Source organism: Schistocerca serialis, chromosome 5 (genome assembly GCF_023864345.2).
Source record: "Schistocerca serialis cubense isolate TAMUIC-IGC-003099 chromosome 5, iqSchSeri2.2, whole genome shotgun sequence".
NCBI lineage: Eukaryota > Metazoa > Arthropoda > Insecta > Orthoptera > Acrididae > Schistocerca > Schistocerca serialis.
The window spans coordinates 468,431,695-468,452,105 of record NC_064642.1 but is presented as its reverse complement, the minus strand read 5'-3'; the positions used below and the strand labels follow the sequence as shown (position 1 = coordinate 468,452,105).

At 41.3% G+C, this 20,411-nt stretch overlaps 1 protein-coding gene across 1 annotated transcript in view; it reads left to right on the top strand.

Moving 5' to 3' along the window:
* Positions 1-20,411, top strand: part of LOC126481120 (methyl farnesoate epoxidase-like) — a 189,820-nt gene that overhangs the window by 100,975 nt on the left and 68,434 nt on the right. Inside the window, exon 4 of the mRNA XM_050104654.1 lies at positions 20,062-20,249. Coding sequence (XP_049960611.1) covers positions 20,062-20,249 — 188 coding nt within the window. The remainder of the gene's footprint in view (positions 1-20,061; positions 20,250-20,411) is intronic.

The window sequence follows — 20,411 nt, the reverse complement described above, 5'->3', positions numbered from 1 at the left end:
GAAAGTCGAAGCACACGTTGGACCTAACCTAGAACAGCCTGCAGAACTCTCACTGACCAAATCCCTATTATTTGCACTATTATCTTCACCAACTACATTTGCTTTCAGCTTTCCTCCATGACCCCCTTTGTATTTCTTGTATACTCATCCAATATGAGGCATGTTGTCACAAAAACAAACTTTACTATGTAAACATATACGCTACAGAGAAACGCGCCAGAAATTCGAGGAACAAGTGAAAGATGCTCGCGAACGAGGGAGCCGACAGTGAGCACGAAATATCTTTCTAGATCAACAAATAAAGTATTTGAATTCATGAAGTCGACAGAAGGCAAAAGGGAGGCGAAACAGCTTGTACTGCCCTTAGAGTAAATCATCAAAATATTAACATACGAACACGGAAATTGAAGTACCGAATTTTTATATTAATTGTCCAAGGAGGCCAATATCGTTATATAATTCGAAAGATACTCTGCAACAGATGTACAGAAGGAAAAAAAGAGCTGTGTATGTAGCCGTTAAGAGTGGTAGAAGGAAGCTGAAGCTTTCACTTTCATAACACTGATGTTACATTCTCTATCACGGATTAAAATCGCCAATACGTTAAAACAGAAAACTGAGGTGCGACCAAAATCCGTCCTGCGCACCGATCAAATGCTACGGTAGAAATGACACACAAAAGTAGCAACATTTCGTGGAATCGCATTCTATGGGCTTTCATGTCCACATGGTTCATTCGCAGTAAAATATGCATACCGGGCAGCTACGTGTAACAAGTGCTAGGTCGATGATGTTGTCAGCAGTGAAAATCACCATATCTTAGTTCCGAAGTCTGTAAATAACATTGTATGTTGACGACGTTATTTCGCTTACTTTTCTGTAAGAGTAGCTGTGGTCATTTGCTGCCATTAAGAGAAAATTTGAAGCAAGTTCCTAGTTTTTAACTTCTTCATTTTCAGTAACTACGATCTCCGACTTCCCTTATTATGGGTAAACAATATTTGTGTTAGGGTATGCCTAGAAGGAGAATGCCAACGGCTCAGAGTGACAGACGAGGAGCTAGAGACAATTTTTGCGTAGGGAAATAGCAATATGGACACTTGATGACAATGCATCTGTTTTCTTTTGGGAGAGGTAAAAGGAAGTAGATACACACATGCGAAAAGTTTCCCTTTGTCTCTGACATTGCTACCAACTTCTACACGGGTAACGATCAAATGCTATGGCAGAAACGACACCCGAAAGTAACAGCGTTTCGTGAAGTTGCATTCTAGGAACCTTCATGTTTAAATGTTGCTGATAGTTCATTCGCAGTAACACACGCTTACCGAACAGCTATAACGTCGCAACTGCTGCATCGTTGATGTTGTAAATGGTGGAAAACGAAATACAGTAATGAATCCGTCGGGGACAATAAACGTTGTTTACTGTCGTCGTTTTTTCACTTTGCTCTAAGAGTGAGAGGAACTAACTGTCTGTTCGTTTTCCGCCATCACCATAAAATGTAGAGTGTTCCTAATTTTTAGTATCTTCTTTCTGAGCAGCTGCAAACTCTCGTATTATAAGGAAACTGCGTTTGTTTTAGGCTGTGGATCGAAGAAGAACATTAACGGTTCGGACTGAAAGACGAAGAGCAAGAAAGAATTTTTGCGTAGTGAAAGTAATAGGAATAATGCAGATGTTGATAATGATGATCCTTCTGTCGTTCTGAAAGATACATTTAAAAGTGCACTGAAAATAATTACAAATAATTTTGAAAACTGTAATTGCAATTTGATTAATTTTTAGAGCAGATTTTGTAATGCAAATCATTTCGCATCTGAGGCGGCTTTGCGCGATACAACGGCATTCACATTGTGTTGTCATAAGGGTAAAGTTAATTTGCCACCACTAATACAAAGTTTATTTTTCAACGCAGTGTCTCGAAGACCCCTTTCAGATGATCAAACAACTAAAGAGAAATCAAAAAATTATGTCGAGAATACATGTAGCTACAATGCAGCATTTGCCACGAATCAGTTCTGCCGCTAAAACTTCAGACACTTTAAGATGCATAACATTTGCCATCATAGACCAGGTGCACTGACTCACGTGATCGAATTTCGACCACAGACAATACTAATGCATATTTAGAGCCTTTAATGGCTGGAACGCCATTAGAAAACACGTTTATCTAGTAAAATACACTCCAAGGAATGTTGATGAGCAAAAATATTTTTTTTAATATTTTGTCCCTTACGAAGGTACAACCTCCCCTGAAGCTGATCCTAAAAACTCTCTACCTTATGACGTAAATCAAGGAGTCCACGGCCGACACGGTCGCTGAACCGTCTGAGCCTCTAGTTCAGACCCTCCACTCTTATCAAAAGTTCGCAATAGACTCTTTCAACGATGCTAATGGTAAACTCTGCCTTCATTATACAAGCGGAGCCGCTTCTTGTATCAGTCGGGAACCACAGGGGCTCTTTTCTGATAAGTGACAAACATGATTGATAATTACATGAGCCACCATCTAACTGCAACTAAATTCACCCTCTGCTCGTCATTTCATTCGGTGTGATCTATTTCACATCTGTGATGACTCCTCCTGGTACAAGGAAGCAACCGGATGTTTATAACTAAATTTCCTTATTTAACACGTTATGACACTGAAGCTAATTACCGCACGGGGACCAGACTTGGTAGCATTAATGTCAAGGACATGGGGAAGAGAAATAATGCAGAATCAATTCAAATGAAACCCTTTTAATGTGCTGCTACGGTACATCATACCGTTACATACTGGTACCATTACTATTACAAAAGGGGCTTAATATGGCGCCCGTCAGTGTCCAGAAGAATCTGAAAAGCGCAGGATTGCATTCTGCACAGCAGAACGAAGCATGTCCTTAGGTATGCTGGCTACCTCTCTTGATATGCTGCGCTTCGGATTAGCACTTGTGTGAATTTTCCCCTGGTAAACCCTGTCCTTCAGGTAGCCTCACTACCAGAAATCACAGGGAGTGAGATCAGGCGATTGTGCCGGCTAAGCATTTGGAAACGATCGGCTGATAATTCGATCATTTCCAGATGTCTTTCGAACAAGCAGATGAACTTCACGAGCTATGTATGGTGAGACCCCATCTTGCATGAAATCTTGAGTTCAGTGCGATTCTCTCTCCTGTAGGAGGGATATGACATGTTGGCAAAGCATATCGCAGTAGCGCTGGTCAGTCTTTGGTCCTTGAGCGCCAGCCTGTTCAAAAAAGAATGGGCCAATGATGAACCTAGCCGTGAAGCCATACCATAGTGTGACACGTTCACCTTACAGAAGAACTTCACTCACAGTGACTGGAGATGAAAATCTCCACACTCGGCAATTCTGTGTGTTCACCTCATCCGTCAGAGAAAAATGAGCTTCGTCTGTCCATATGTTGGTCCAGGGCCAGCCCTTCTCAACTTCAATCCTTGCGGGAAAGTGGAGAGTGAAGTCAACATGTCGTTGTGCGTCCTGTGGTGCAAGCTGCTGTACGATATGGATCTTGTACGGATACCACTTGAGAATGGTTCGAAGCACCTTCTGTACAGTGGATCACGGGATGTTCAACTGTCTTGACACAGCACGCGCACTGCCTGACTATCGGTAAATGCGCGCGGCGTTGTCTATAATAGCAACAGTGATTTCATCAACCACCTGTGGTGCAACCAGTCGTCAGTCTTTTCCCGGAGCGACACCCAGTTCTCCAGTTGATTCGAACTACTTCATCATGCTCCTCACAGAAGATGGAGAAAGTGGACCCTTCCGTAATCCTTTCAGCCAGCGATATTTTCGAAGTGCAGCTGCAGTATTACTGTTTATATATATATATATATATATATATATATATATATATAATAAAGCTCTTTTGTTCAAGCTCACATTGACACATCAACAAGTGCACTGCGATTGGTCAGGTGTGTGAGACTGAGACTATGAATCACGATGACTGATCACGGCACCTGGTGGCCATAGTTGGAACTGGATGTTGGCCCTGTGATGCATGGAAATCATGGACCCCATACTCTGGGCATTAATAGTACCAAGTTTGGTACTCACACAGTAATTAATTTCCGTGTTACAACGTGTCAAATAGGGGAAGTTTAATTATAACCACATGGTATATACCTAAGGGGTCCATTATCCACCTAAGCTGCCAGTCACTAGTAGTCTCAGACATAGCAAGCCGAGAGGCATCCTGTGAAACAGGAAAAACGACTGCAGTTGGCTCTGGATCATTATCAGTCAGTGACAGGGCCTGAAACCTGTTTGTCGAACAAACAACGTAGACCTTGCAATCGATTTCGCGAAAAGTCTTTAGCTGCTTACCACATCTTGAAACACCCTCTCACACGATCAAGGTTGAGGGGTAAACCTCAATGCGGACAGTAATCGGGCCGATTCGGCAGTGGACAAGTCGGGGGACGCTTGGATCGTGCTAGACGTCCCTTAAGGCGCGTTCTCCAAAGCGCCACAGCGACAGACTCTCGGTGGCGAAACGCGCTGCCTGCTCGCTCAGTTATAGGGCGACGCGCCGCAGTCGCCGCTGTTTCCCAAAGTGCGCCACCAGCGGCAACGGGATGGAGAGAAGCGCGGCCGAACTGAATCTGACTTTGAACTACTTAAATAGTTTACTACAAGAAGAAAATGAAAGGTAATATTATCATGCCACCTCAGCTTGGTGAAGAAGATGTATAATAGTATTTTTGCAGCATATGACAGTGAAGATTGTTATAACATTTTGATTAACAGGCTCCTCGTAAACGACGACACCAAATTCAGACTTCATTTTAGATTAGTTTGCACCTTACAGAATAAAAGTGCAACTTGTTCAAGAAACTCATCAGTTGAGCTTTTAACACATCATGGATCGTTATGTAATTCCTCATTTATTATTAACAACGAATGTTTTCAGACGGTAATTGAACCCTTCCTACTACATGCTGTCACATTTCTACTTTAAGGTGAAAACAGTGAAACGTTTGGAAAATAGTTATTTATTAACACTCTTGCATATCATTTAGGTAATAGCTTGTCTATAGTATTGAGTCACTGCGGTAAAAGCCCTTATTTACTCTGCCGCCACCGACAGGTTTACAGCAAAAAAGACAGAGAGAACTTAACATAAACTGTATTCATTAAAATGGCAAGCTACTTTTAAGAAACTTACAAACATCACACCCCTACGGTCATCGTTCTCAAATAATATCAGTCTGTTCTGACACTTTTAAATTTCTCATTTTTGAGTTTTATACCCATCACTTAATTCCTCAATTCCACATGCCTGTTTGACTCAACTAAAATAATAGGCTGGGGTGTTCTCATAGCTATACCCATGCTCAGTAGAAATAAAATTACACATTCCTTCGTATGAACCTCTAGGTATTTTATTTTCAAATCTGCAGATGCTTTCTCCCATTTAGTCCTTTTTTTTCCAAGCAGGAGATACATCTTGTCCTCAACACTCATTTTCTTCCTCTTGTGTAAACTTGTGCCACTGGAATCAAGACCTTTGTTTGTCTGCACGGATGTTGTATGGCAGACTGAAACAGTTAGTGGAACTTTTATCTCTCTATCTCGACTCAGGCAGGCTCTCCCAGGTTAAGAGATATGAATATGAATATGGCCTCTGTAATCAGTCACAGTGTTTGAAACAAAACTGTCGATCTTTTCTTCCGACTGAAAGAGTCAAACATTGGGACAGATCTGCAATAAAATGGTTTCTTTTTTGTTCTTCAAATGTATCATTACAGTGCTTGTGGAAAGTTTAGTGGCACATCTAAATTTCGTTGAATCCATATGTGTCACCTAAATAACAATATTTCAGTCAATCTGTTACAAGATGCAAGAGATATGAATTACGAATTTATAGTTATAATTTCACTGTTCTCGTTCTAATGCTTTTGGAAATTTAACGTTTTTTGTTAAGTAAACAGAGTAAAAAATCCTGTTTTTCAAACTAAAATGTTGTTTTCTATTAAACAGCTGGTTCTACAGCTATTAAATTTTAAATATCCGCTTGATTGCACCGGATAAATCACAAGAACAATAATACAACAGGGGAAAAAATTCCTACTGATTTGGTTATCTCTCAAACAAGATTATTTTTAAATTACAGTGTAGGAAATACTGCAAGCAGCCACAAGATTTCTTGAAATAGCTTTATACCATTACTAGTTTCAGGTCATAGACCATCGTCAGACGGTTGGTAGCGCTAACGTCTTTTACATTTGTGTCATCCTGAAAAAGGACGATGGGTTCAGGTCCGAAACTGGCAATGATATAATAAAATCATTTCAAGAAAACTTGTGGCTGGTTGTTTCCTGTGGGGTAACGGAAACAGCTGTGGTGTTCTCCAATCTAAATGGATGAAATAATAAGATTATTTTTCCCCGGTGAATTCGGTGGCAGAGTTGGTCAGTTTCGTTCCACGTAACTATAGATCGGGCAATCTGTTGACAATCGGGAGTTATCGCGGAACGAGAGTGATTAATTCTGCCACTGAATTTATCGGTAAAAAATTTTGTTCAAGACGCGACGATATGAGTAGTTATATATTTGTATGGTTTCTGTGCTATACTAAAACAGTAGTAAAATTTTCATAGCTATAGGAGTAACAGATTTCGAGAAAGGAAACATTTTAATCACAAAAAACAGGGGTTTTTTGGCTCTGTTTCCAAGCTGGCAAAATATTCCATTATTAGAACTGCAGCTACCCGTAATTAAGATGTCTAATACCATCATCTAAATCATTGACTGAAATGCTGATACTTCAGGGACACGTGCGGATTCAATGAAATTAAGGCATGTCCTGAAATTTCCTGTAAGCGCTTTAACAGCGCAAATTTATTTTCCCCGAAGGCAAAGAAGCGGAAACTATTGACAGAGGAAAGTAGTATGCTTAAAATCAATAAATTTGCTTTGTCTTCTGTGTTGTACTGTATCTGGGAAACCCTAGTGATTATACAGAACCCATTTCTTTGGTATCAGTTAGACATTTGATCCTGTTCCCAGCATTCTTTCTCTTCTATTTCTATGATGTAAGTCCCTAGTGTTTCTCCATATATTCTTGAAAATATCACTTAAATTCTATGAGATACAGTCTCATTAAAAATAAAAGCATACTGTCTTGGTTATCTTTTTTGAGGTTTTTTCAATTGGTGAATCTTTCCCATCTCCAGTATTTTTCTTCTGAATCTCTGCAGAGTACGTCAGCAGAATTGTGGAAGAAGTACTGTCTGCATTTGTTTACAAACTTTCCCCTATTTATTTCCAGTTCCTTCAAGAGAACAACTTTTGCAACCAGCAATGGAATTTTCAACCAAATGGAAGTTTTCCGACTGTGACGGTGCTCGAACAAAGCGTCCTTGTACTAATGACGCTTTAAATCTAAAGACACTTCTGCTCAGAGATTACCTCACAGAGTATTACTTCCTGCGAGCGTCGCATTGCAGTTTTCTTTGCACAGACCGCACATGACAACACTAGCAAGAACACCTCAGTAGAACGGCTCCAGTCGCGGCACTCAGGTGCTACGACAGCGTTCGCAGCTCAAACTGCGCTTTCGCGAAAAGGTCGTTCTTTTCGGTGCGGGGGTTCCTGTTGCTGCCACAATTCGCTGTCGTACCTTGGCCAACGCACCTTTTATATCCCCACGTCCGCCTGCTCACAGCGATGCCCATTGGCAACAGTATCAGGCCAGCACCGCCCGAGCTGTGAGCGAAAGGACTCCCAACTCAGCTCGCATTGAAATACCGCATTCACAGTCCCTATCCATTCCAAACAACGGCGCTAATGGTGGCGTAAAGCGTAAATATGAACTATACAGTTATGTATGCCGTTGCATTCCTCCAACTTCGGAACTGTCTTACCCAGCCAATTATAGGGAGACCTAGAGCTTAACGTGCACTTCGAAACAAGCTGCCATTTGATATTTTCCACATACTTAAATCGCTGTCAGAGGAGAAACGAAAAACATAATTGAGGGTTGAAACCTCAACAGAAGCACCTGCAAACGTTGAGGGTAGAGAGAGAGAGAGAGAGAGAGAGAGGGAGGGGGGGGGGGAGTGTTGGCTAAAACTGTGGTAACTTCTTTACTTTGACTTATTTCGATTTACACTACTGGCCATTAAAATTGCTACACCAAGAAGAAATGTAGATGATGAACGGATATTCATTGTACAAATATATTATACTAGAACTGACATGTGATTATATTTTCACGCAATTTGGGTGCATAGATCCTTGATACGCCTGGGCATTGAGACAAACAGAGCTTGGATGGTGTGTACAGGTAAAGCTGCCCATGCAGCTTCAACACGTTACCACAGTTCATCAAGAGTAGTGATTGGCGTATTGTGACGAGCCAGTTGCTCGGCCACCATTGACCAGACGTTTTCGATTGGTGAGAGATCTGGAGAATGGCTGGCCATGATAGCAGTCGAACATTTTCTGTATCCAGAAAGGCCTGTACAGGACCTGCAAATGCGGTCGTGCATTATCCTGCTGAAATGTAGGGTTTCACAGGGATCGAATGAAGGGTAGAGCCATGGATCGTAACACATCTGAAATGTAACGTCCACTGTTCAAAGTGCCGTCAATGCGAACAAGAGGTGTTCGAGACGTGTAACCAATGGCACCCCATACCATCACGCCGGGTGATACGCCAGTATGGCGATGACGAATACACGCTTCCAATGTGCGTTCACCACGATGTCGCCAAACACGGATGAGACCATCATGATGCTATAAACAGAACCTGAATTCATCCGAAAAAATAACGTTTTGTCATTCGTGCACCCAGGTTCGTCGTTGAGTACACCATCGCATGCGCTCCTGTCTGTGATGCAGCGTCAAGGGTAACCGCAGCCATGGTCTCCGAGCTGATAGTCCATGCTGCTGCAAACGTTGTCGAACTGTTCGTGCAGATGATCGTTGTCTTGCAAACGTCCCCATCTGTTGACTCAGGGATCGAGACGTGGCTGCACGATCCGTTACAGCCATGCGGATAAGATGCCTGTCATCTCGACTGCTAGTGATACGAGGCCGTTGGGATCCAGCACGGCGTTCCGTATTACCCTCCTGAACCCTCCGATTCCATATTCTGCTAACAGTCATTAGATCTCGACCAACGCGAGCAGCAATGTTGCGATACGATAAACCGCACTCGCGATAGCCTACAATCCGACCTTCATCAAAGTCGGAAACGTGATGGTACGCATTTCTCCTCCTTACACGAGGCATCACAACAACGTTTCACCAGGCAACGCCGGTCAACTGCTGTTTGTGTATGAGAAATCGATTGGTGACGTTCCTCATGTCGTTGTAGGTGTCCCCACCGGCGCCAACCTTGTGTGAATGCTCTGAAAAGCTAATCATTTGCATATCACAGCATCTTCTTCTTGTCGGTTAAATTTCGCGTCTATAGCACGTCATCTTCCTGGTGTAGCAATTTTAATGGCCTCTAGTGTACTACTGCTGTTCGGTTAAGACTATTTATGGATACATTGCAGGGGCTTTCATTCGTTTACATGTTGTGTAGTGATTTAGACAGTGTCCTGCAAGTCAATACGCACCTTGTCATTTTGCTTCTAAATTTTGAAATGCTTTAGTGCTCGTAACATATAAAGATTCTGTATCACAACGTCCACCAAAACACCTCGTAAACTGTTGGGATAAAACCGCCACACATTAGTCCGTTTAATCGAACCCTAACTAGTCTGTTTCCATCGTGAACTAATGTAAATCTGATAAATTGTCTGGTAGGTTGCGTCTATCTCTAAGAAAGATTGATTGAGATCGCAGATACGAGACATAAGCACACTTCAGTCACATACAAAATAAATACATGTAAATGAGACATAAACAAATAAAATATCTACAAATATTATTCAGCAAAAGTTGTTGTAACAATAAAAACCTCTGGATTACTGTTTGCTATTGAAAATGGATATATGATAGGCGGTCAACTTCGTTATACGAAAACGTCTTTCACAAAACTGGTGAATTTGATTCGTATTGGCTTCTTATTTAAAGCAATTTAGATCTGTTAAAATTCAGCAGGTTCTTAGTGGGAAACTTTAATTATTTAGCACTGCAATCATCAAACAACTAAATGATGCTTGTTTGGAATAAAGTTAATGTCAGCACTGAAAACTAAATGTTGACTTGGCTTGAAATGAGCTTCGACTTTAAGTCGTTTTCACTGATGCTTCTATTGTTTCTTTAATAATGTGCGTTCACAGCATCAATAGAGCAAAACAGTTCATTTTGTGTCTCTAGTGTCTTCAAAATATCGTTAAACAACACACTTTATTACGCGACACCTAGCCTACGTAAAGTTCTGTCGTTGAAATAGGCCTTAACAGGTTAACGGCACAAATGTAACTTTAATTTGAGGTGTTCCTGAAAGAGAACTGTTAAAAGGTAAATTGAAAAGTCACTTGAATCTATGTAACACACATGCTAATATTTGTCTACAAGAATTTATTTGTACTGATGATCTGCGACAATGAACTGTCGATTGACAGTCGCAAGCGTGATTGCAGAGATGTGCGTTCGGCAGTTTCCTACCTGAGATGATTGCTGTGAGGTCTATGGTGCCGACATTCTGTTGTCTCGCTGATCGCTAATCCGTTAGAATACAGCATAAGTAAAACCTCATTGGTTCAAAGCAGAACGGAACAAAGCCAATCGAGATGAGTTAATATCAAGAACGCAGATTTCCATAAACAACAGTGGACGGCTGGCCGAATGACGACTCAGATGTGTAGACCGCCTGTTTATTTTCACTTCATCAAAATTAGACGTAAGCAGCTCGCCTCTCTCACAAATCTGAATGCAGTTTTGAGCATACAAACCAGACTATAGACAGCTCACCGGCCCAAACTAAGACAGTCCGTTTCACTCATAATATTCAACTTACTAGTAGTTGCAACGCAACACAACTCACCATCGCTCCTCAGCTGTCTCTTCGTAACATTATTCACAGATATTAATTTCCCTATTGATCCGAACATGGAGGTGTAAAAAGGGGCCAAAGCTCCCAAAATTACAATCAAATTACATATTGATATGGAATTAACATTACACAATAAATAACAATATTGATTTTACGGGACACATTACACTGCATCTGTACATACACCGCTTAGCTAAAACATTGTAACAACCTGTTTAATAGCGTGTTGTTCCACTTTTCAAACACAGTACAACGAGATTCTGCTTGGCGTGGATTCTACAAATCCTTAACATGATTCCAGAAGTATGTGGCACCTGATATCTATGCACGGATCAAGCAATTCGCGCAAATTACGAGCTGGTGGTTCACGGGCACGTAGCTAGTGCCCGATGTGTGTTCCAGTGATTACACATCAAGCACATTTGCTGGCCAAGACATCGGGTCAATTCTAGTGTCCGATTCCACTCTTCTGCTTTGAGCGATGACGTCATACCTAAGGCAGAGACGCTGCATAGAGGCAATCTTTGAAAGCAACTGATGATATTCGTAAACAAACGAATGTAGCATACGATAAAATTACGGAGTTCACGTGATTAATTACATAGCCACAAATTATACCGATAAGAATTAAAGGTAAGGAAAATAAATAAGAACAGAAAAACAGAAGTATACATGTCTGAAATAATTATCGTTATTTATGCGAGTAAGAAAAGCACAGAGAACCTACAAGTCTGAAATAAATTATTGTCGTTATTTATGCCAGTAAGATGATGGTGTGTGGTTTGCGGGGCGCCCTACTGCGAGGTTATCAACGCCCGTACAAATTCCCAACCTTTGCTCAATCCAATCTCGCCACTTTCATGAATGATGATGAAATGATGACAAAAACACCCAGTCATCTCGAGGCAGGTGAAAATCCCTGACACCATCAGGAATCGAACCCTGGACTCCGTGCTTGAGGAGCGAGAACGCATTATGATATTAAGAAAAGCATAGAACTTTTAAATCGAGTGCAGTATAGCGTATGATGAAGCCATAATGTTATGAATGGTTCAAATGGCTCTGAGCACTACGCGACTTAACGTCTGAGGTCATCAGTCGCCTAGAACTTAGAACTAATTAAACCTAACTAACCTAAGGACATCACACACATCCATACCCGAGGCAGGATTCGAACCTGCGACCGTAACGGTCGCTCGGCTCCAGACTGTAGCGCCTAGAACCGCACGGCTACTACTGCCGGCATGAGTAAACAAGTACCGAAAATTGACAATTAGGGTCTAACAAATACTGGAATCGGTAACTTGAACTGACATAGGTTAATTCCAACCATTCCGCGGTTCGTTATTTTGATCGTTTTAACAACAAGCGTGCGCACTAAATTATTACAGGATTTCTACATATAGTATTACTCTCTACATTAATATGAAAAAGAAAAATTTGGAAGCTGTAACTACAATGTTTATTAGTTTTTCATAGTAGTTCTGAGATCGATAAGAAATCAATAAATCCTACATAGTTCACAGATTTACTGCAAAAATGTCCAAAATTATGAAAAATCGAATAGTTGGAAACGGTAACTAGAATTGAACAGTTCTGATTACCAATACCAGTGATTCGATGATGCATTAATTAGATCTTTTTCAACATGTTTGTGCGCTAGAATGTAGGCTAATATGATTTCTGCACTTTTAATTGCTATCGGAACTACTGCCAAAAAGTTGCTAATATTGGAGTCGGTAACTAGAATTGACCTATATACGTCAGTTCTAATTACAGTCACCAATTTTTCTTATACACCACAGTAGTTTTAGAGAGCAATCACAAATGTAGAAATGCTATTACGTTTCAGTGATTACAACCGCAAAAATAATTTACATATGGATCATGAAGCAGCTGGAAACTAACTGGAATTTACCTACATAAGTTAATTCTAGTTATAGATTCCAATATTCTTCACTTTTTGTAGATATTCGTTTGTCGTGTACTGCCTTTTCTCTTAGAATTTAGTGTGTCGGTTTCTCCACATTTTATGCGACCGTTACGTATTTGTTATTCATTTAATTTTCCCGTTTTTCTGATACATTTTGATTTTTCTCCGCCTAAAACCCCAACTTTCCTGCAATACTCCCGTTAGATTCAATAATTAATAGTAAAATTAACGCTGTGTCGTAGTACGACTTCACCACGCGCTTTACTGTAACGAAATTTAAAGGTTCTCTGTGCTTTTCTAGTCGCATAAATTACGTGAAGACTTCTTACCAAGTAAATAACTGCGTGAATGTGATTAGGGTGCTTCATTGATCGTGACCGGTCCAAATATCTCACGAAATAAGCGTCAAACGAAAAAACTACAAAGAACGAAAGTTGTCTAGCTTGAAGGGGGAAACCAGATGGCGCTATGGTTGGCCCGCTAGATGGCGCTGCCATTGGTCAAACGGATATCAACTGCGTCTTTTTTAAATAGGAACCCCCATTATTACATATTCGTGTTGTACGTAAAGAAATATGAATGTTTTAGTTGGACCACTTTTCGCTTTGTGATAGATGGCGCTGTTATAGTCACAAACATATGGCTCAATTTTAGACGAACAGTTGGTAACCGGTTGGTTTTTTAAATTAAAATACAGAATGTAGGTACATTTGAACATTTTATTTCGGTTGTTCCAATGTGATACATGTACCTTTGTGAACTTACCGTTTCTGAGAACGCATGCTGTTACAGCGTGATTACCTGTAAGTACCACATTAATGCAATAAATGCTCAAAATGATGTCCGTCAACCTCAATGCATTTGGCAATTCGTGTAACGACATTCCTCTCAAAAGCGGGTAGTTCGCCTTCCGTAATGTTCGCGCATGCATTGACAATGCGCTGACGCATGTTGTCAGGTGTTGCCGGTGGATCACGATAGCAAATATCCTTCAACTTTCCCCACAGAAAGAAATCCGGGGACGTCACATGCTTCGACGAGCAATCCACCTGTCATGAAATATGCTATTCAATACCGCATCAACCGCACGCGAGCTATGTGCCGGTCATCCATCATGTTGGAAGTACATCGCCATTCTGCCATGCAGTGAAACATCTTGAAGTAACATCGGTAGAACATTACGTAGGAAATCAGCATACATTGCAAATTTAGATTGCCATCGATAAAATTATCCTTCCTCCCATAATGACGCACCATACATTAACCCACCAAGGTCGCTGATGCTCCACTTGTCGCAGTCATCGTGGATTTTCCGTTGCCCAACAGTACATATTATGCCGGTTTACGTTACCGCTGTTGGTGAATGACGCTTCGTCACTAAATAGAACGCGTGCAAAAAATCTGTCATCGTCCCGTAATTTCTCTTGTGCCCAGTGGCAAAACTGTACACGACGTTCAAAGTCGTCGCCATGCAATTCCTGGAGCATAGAATTATGGTACGGGTGCAGTCGATGTTGATGTAGCATTCTCAACACCGACATTTTTGAGATTCCCGATTCTCGCGCAATTTGTCTGCTACTGTGCGGATTAGCCGCGACAGCAGCTAAAACACCTACTTGGGCATCACCTACTTGCAGGTCCTGGTTGACGTTTCACATGTGGCTGAACACTTTCTGTTTCCTTAAATAACGTAACTATCCGGCGAACGGTCCGGACACTTGGATGTTGTCGTCCAGGATACCGAGCAGCATACACAGCACACACCCGTTGGGCATTTTAACCACAACAGCCATACATCAACACGATATCGACCTTTTCCGCAATTGGTAAACGGTCCATTTTAACACAGGTAATGTATCACGAAACAAATACCGTCCGCACTGGCAGAGTGTTACGTGCTACCACGTACTTATACGTTTGTGACTATTACAGCGCCATCAATCACAAAGCGAAAAAAGTGGTTCAACTAAAATATTCATATTTCTTTACGTAATAGACGAATTAGTAGTAAAAAATGGGGGTTCCTATTTTTAAAAAAACGCAGTTTATATCCCTTTGACCTATGGCAGCGCCAACTAGCGGGCCAACCATAGCACCATCTGGTTTCCCTCTTCAAGGCAGACGAGTTTCGTTCTTTGTAGTTTTTTCGTTTGATGCTTATTTCGTGAGATATTTGGCCCAGTCACTATCAATGGACCACTCTGTATAGCGCGCTGAGAGTATTTAGGCGCGCATGCGTTAGAGTCACGGTGGCAGATGGTCCATACCTCTCGGCGGCAGCGCCCTCGGTGGTGCAACTGCAAATATCAGCTGTCTTCAGCGTTGTCGCCAGCGGCAGTCATCGGAAAATTCTGGCGTCTTTGTCGGAAACAGTCTCTGAGATGATGGGATTTCACGCATTATCCAGCTAGTAGCCGCTGACACGGTTCATTAGATTTTCCGGGATGCGTATTTCAACGGATTCTTTAATAATGGAGCCCCAAAAATATGTTTCTATGGCCAAAAATAATGTTTTGCCATAGTCCATTGAATGTGCGTTGGAGATACAATGTTCCGCATTTGCAGACTTGTTGAGTTGCAGAAGGCGAGAGCAACGCTTATGTTCTGTCTGACGTTCTTCCATTGTGCGTGTTGTTTGTCCTATATACGCCACAGTACACTGGCAAGGTATTTTGTAAATTACTGTCTTCCGCAATAACAAATTATTCTTCACTGATCCTAACAGGTCCGAAATCTTAGATGATGAGCGGAAAAACACCTTCACCTGAAAATTGCTAAGAACTTTGACTATTTTGAACGAAATTTTTCCAGTGAAGGAAGAAAAGCTAGGGACTTTGCTGACACATTCTCCTCTTCATCCACTTTCCAGTTCTTGTTTTGACTGAGAATGCCCTCTCAGTTTTCCGGCTCAAGTATCCATTGCATCTGAACACTGTCCTTAAATGTGCAACCTACTTCTAAGTGGCTACTCTGTAATCCACATTTAAGTACCTAACAGAGTATGCAGACACAATAGCGCCTTTCTAAGCAATCATATACAACCGCTCACTTGACGAAAGGTCTGTTCATAAAGACTGGAAAGTAGCACAGGTCATACCAATATTCAAGAAGGGACATAGGAGTAACCCACCGCATTACAGGCCCACATCGCTGACCTCAATTTGCAGTAGGATTTTGGAGCATATACTGTACTCGAACACTATGAATCACCTTGAAGAAAAAGACTTATTGATACATAACCAACACGGATTCAAAAAATATCGTTCTTGTGCAACACAGCTAGTTCTTTATTCCCATGAAGTAATGAATACTATCGACGAGGGATCTCAGATCTATTTCATAATCCTAAATTTCCAGAAGGATTTTGATACCGTTCATCACAAGCGACTATTAATCAAATTGCGTGCATATTGAGTATAGTCTCAGTTTTGTGACTGGATTCGTGATTTCCTCTCAGAGAGGTCACAGTTCGTAGTGATGACGGTAAATCATCGAGTAGAACAGAAGTGATATCTGGCGTTCCGCAAGGTAGTGTCACAGGCCCTCTGCTGTTCCTGATTTACATAAATGATCTAGGTGTAATCTGAGCAGCCCCCTTAGATTTTTTGCAGATGATGCTGTAATTTACGGTCTATTAAAATTATCAGACGACCAATTCCAATTACAAAATGACCTAGAGAGAATTTCTGTGTGGTGCGAAAAGTGTGGCATTTGGCACTAAACAAAGAAAAGCGCTAGGTCATCCACATGGGTACTAAAAGAAATCCGATACATTTTGGGTATACGATAAATCGCATAAATCTAAGGGCTGTCAGTTCTACTAAATACGCAGGAATTACAATTACGAGCGACTTAAACTGGAAAGACCACACAGACAATATTTTGAGGAAGGCGAAACAAAGATTGCGCTTTGTTGGTAGAACACTTAGAAGCTGCGAGAAACCCATTAAAGAGACATCCTACATTACACTTGTGCGTCCTCTGCTGGAATATTGCTGTGAGGTATGGCATCCTTACCATGTAGGATTGACGGAGGACATCGAAAAAGTGCAAAGAAAGGCTGCTCATTTCTTGCTATTTCGCTATAGGGATGAGAGTGTCACTAGTGTGATACGCGTGTTGGGGTGGCTGTCACTGAAACAAAGGCGTTTTTCTTTGCGGCGAGATCTATTTACGAAATTTCAATCACCAACTTTTTCTTCCGAATGCGAAAATATTTTGTTGACACCCACCTACGTAGGGAGAAATGATCATCATAATAAAATAAGAGAAATCAGAGCTCGATCGGAAAGATTTAGGTGTTCCTTGTTCCCACGCGCCATTTGAGAGTGTAGTGGTAGAGAAGTAGTATGAAAATGGTTCGATGAACCCTCTGCCAGGTACTTAAGTGTGAATTGCAGAGTAACCTAGTAGATGTAAGTTCTTCATGTTGACAGCTATTCTTGATTAGAATTCTGGAATATTCACTTCATCTTCCTTGGTGAAGGAATTTCGGAAAACTGTGTTTAAGAACTCCGCTTTAGTGGCGCTGTCATCGGTAATATTACCATTGGGGTCGTGCAGTGAAAGTAGCCTACTGATTGTGTCTTGGCGCTGGTGTACTTTATATGCGGGCAGAATCTCTTTGGATTCTCTGTCAGATTTCCAGGCAGAGTTTCGTTGTGGAAGCTATTAAAAGCATCTTTCATTGAACTTCGCGCTGAGTTTCGAGCATCAATGAAACATCCGCAGTCTAGGAGATATTCTGTTTTTTTAATTTTTTTATTTAAATTGCTTTTTCAGTTGCTTTTACAGCAGTATTCTGACCTGTTTTGTGCACCATGGGGGATCTGTAACATCTTTTTTTAATGTATTCGGTATAAACATCTCAGTTGCAGCCGATACTATTTCTTTCGAGCCGCGCGGAGTGGCTGCGTGGTTTGAGGCGCCATGTCACGGATTGCGCGGCCACTCGTGCCGGAGGTTCGAGTCCTCCCTCGCGCATGTGTGTGTGTGCTGCTCTTAGCATAAGTTAGTTTACGTAGTGTGTCAGTCTATGGATCGATGACCTCAGCAGTTTGGTCCCTTAGGAATTCACACACATTTGAACATTTATTTCTTCCTGTTGAAGCCACATCTGGTCTAAACTTACATAGTTAGTTGTGAAAGAGCGAAGACTGTCCCTTAGGAAGGCATCAAGCAAATTTTTATCTGCTTTTTAAAACAGATATATTTTGCGTTAATTTTTGGTGGATGTGGACGTTGTGATGGTTCGTCTTGTTAACTATGGGGCTATTTTGGTGGTCACTAGTCCTGTATCCGTCATGATTGTCCCTACTTGCTCAGGATTATTTTTTACTAAGAGGTAAAGTATGTTTTCGAAAACATTTCCTCTTCGAGTGAGATCCCGAACCAACAGCTCAAAAAAATTTTCGGAGAAAGTGTTTGGTACTGTTGCTAACGATGTTTAATACCTACTATCGGCTGTGAACATGTATTTTCGCCAACATATCGAGGGTATGAGTGCCGGCCGGTGTAGCTGAGCGGTTCTAGGCGCTTCAGTTTGGAACCGCGCGACCGCAGCGATCGAAGTGTCGAATCCTGTACCGCGCAGCCGCTATGGTCGCAGGTTCGAATCCTGCCTCGGGCATGGATGTGTGTGATGTCCTTAGGTTAGTTAGGTTTAAGTAGTTCTAAGCTCCATGGGACTGATGACCTTAGATGTTAAGTCCCATAGTGCTCAGAACCATTTTTTCGAGGGTATGAGTAGGGTACCTATTTAATATGATACACAAGTTTTCTTTGAACTGTTCAGCAGCTGAATCATCTGAATCTGTGATCAGTAAAAGGAATCAGTTTTTTTTCAGTTTCATATTTTTAATTTTGAGTGTTAATCTGTCATTGCCGGTGTGTGGATAAAAGCAACTTTTCTGTGCTTTCTTACTTTAATTTTCTAACCCGTTGGATATGTAACTGCTGATCATCAAATAAAAAATGTGAGACCATATCTACCAGGTGACCAAAAAGTCAGTATAAAATTGAAAACTGAATAAATTACGGAATAATGTAGACAGAGAGGTACAAATTGACACACATGCTTGGAATGACATGGGTTTTTATTAGAACCAAAAAAATACAAAAGTTCCAAAAATGTCCGACAGATGGCGCTTTATCTGATCAGAATAGCAATAATTAGCATAACAAAGTAGGACAAACCAAAGATGATGTTCTTTACAGGAAATGCTCAATATGTCCACCATCATTCCTCAACAATAGCTGTAGTCGAGGAATAGTGTTGTGAACAGCACTGTAAAGCATGTCCGGAGTTATGGTGAGGCATTGGCGTCGGATGTTGTCTTTCAGCATCCCTAGAGATGTCGGTCGATCACGATACACTTGCGACTTCAGGTAACCCCAAAGCCAATAATCGCACGGACTGAGATCTGGGGACCTGGGAGGCCAAGCATGACGAAAGTGGCGGCTGAGCACACGATCACCACCAAACGACGCGCGCATGAGATCTTTGACGCGTCTAGCAATATGGGGTGGTTCTAATAAAACCCCATGTCATTCCAAGCATGTGTGTCAATTTTTACCTCTCTATCTACATTATTCCGTGGTTTATTAAGTTTTCAATTTTATACTGACTTTTTGATCACCCGGTATATTAATAACACAAGATGATGTACTTAGAAAGTGCTAATGAAATATTCTTATATTTTAGACATAAGTACAATCCATCTTCAAAAAATATTGACTGAATAACTATTAAACGTATAGATACTAGACTGTGTGTGTTTTCTTCCAAACTTAGTTATTCGTGCATGACCTGTTCTCAAACAAACTTAATGAGTTACATAAAAGAAGAACAATTTTAGAATCTTGGCCTCTGTAGATTAATTCCCTGCGGACACCCATGAACGTAGACCAATAAATTTGCAGTTTGGCGTTTACTGTCTAAAACAGGGAGCCATATCAGAATTGTCTACCTCGATAACTAACTGATAAGTAAGATACACCGCCTAAGGCTAGAAAATGACATATTAAAGTATGTGGTGAAGAGCATGAAAGGAACACATTTTCAAAGCTGCAAACAAGGTATGAATATAGTATAAGTATTGCTAGCAATACTGACAGCACGGTAGACTGAGATTTGGCCGTTGCACTGTTCAGGGTACCGCTTCCCGCGCGACGATCGGCGCCTACAGACGCTGCTAGACCTGATAAACACGCGATCACGATCCTTCGACATGGCTGGAGGCAAACTCAGCGCCATGCCGTGGTTGCGCTTCATCCAGCCTGAGGCAACTGGCTACAACGCGATCATCAGGTTCAACGAGATGGCGCGCACCTACTTTTTAGTAAGCACTACTAATCAAGACTCATTGAACTTAAGTGCGCGTCTGCATTACTTGTTTAACCCTTGCAGTACCACCTTTTGAAAATATTTTAGTCTAGACAGTTTTTTTATATTTTTAGACAATATTTATCGTTTTAAATGTATTCTTCTGCCAGATTTCAGG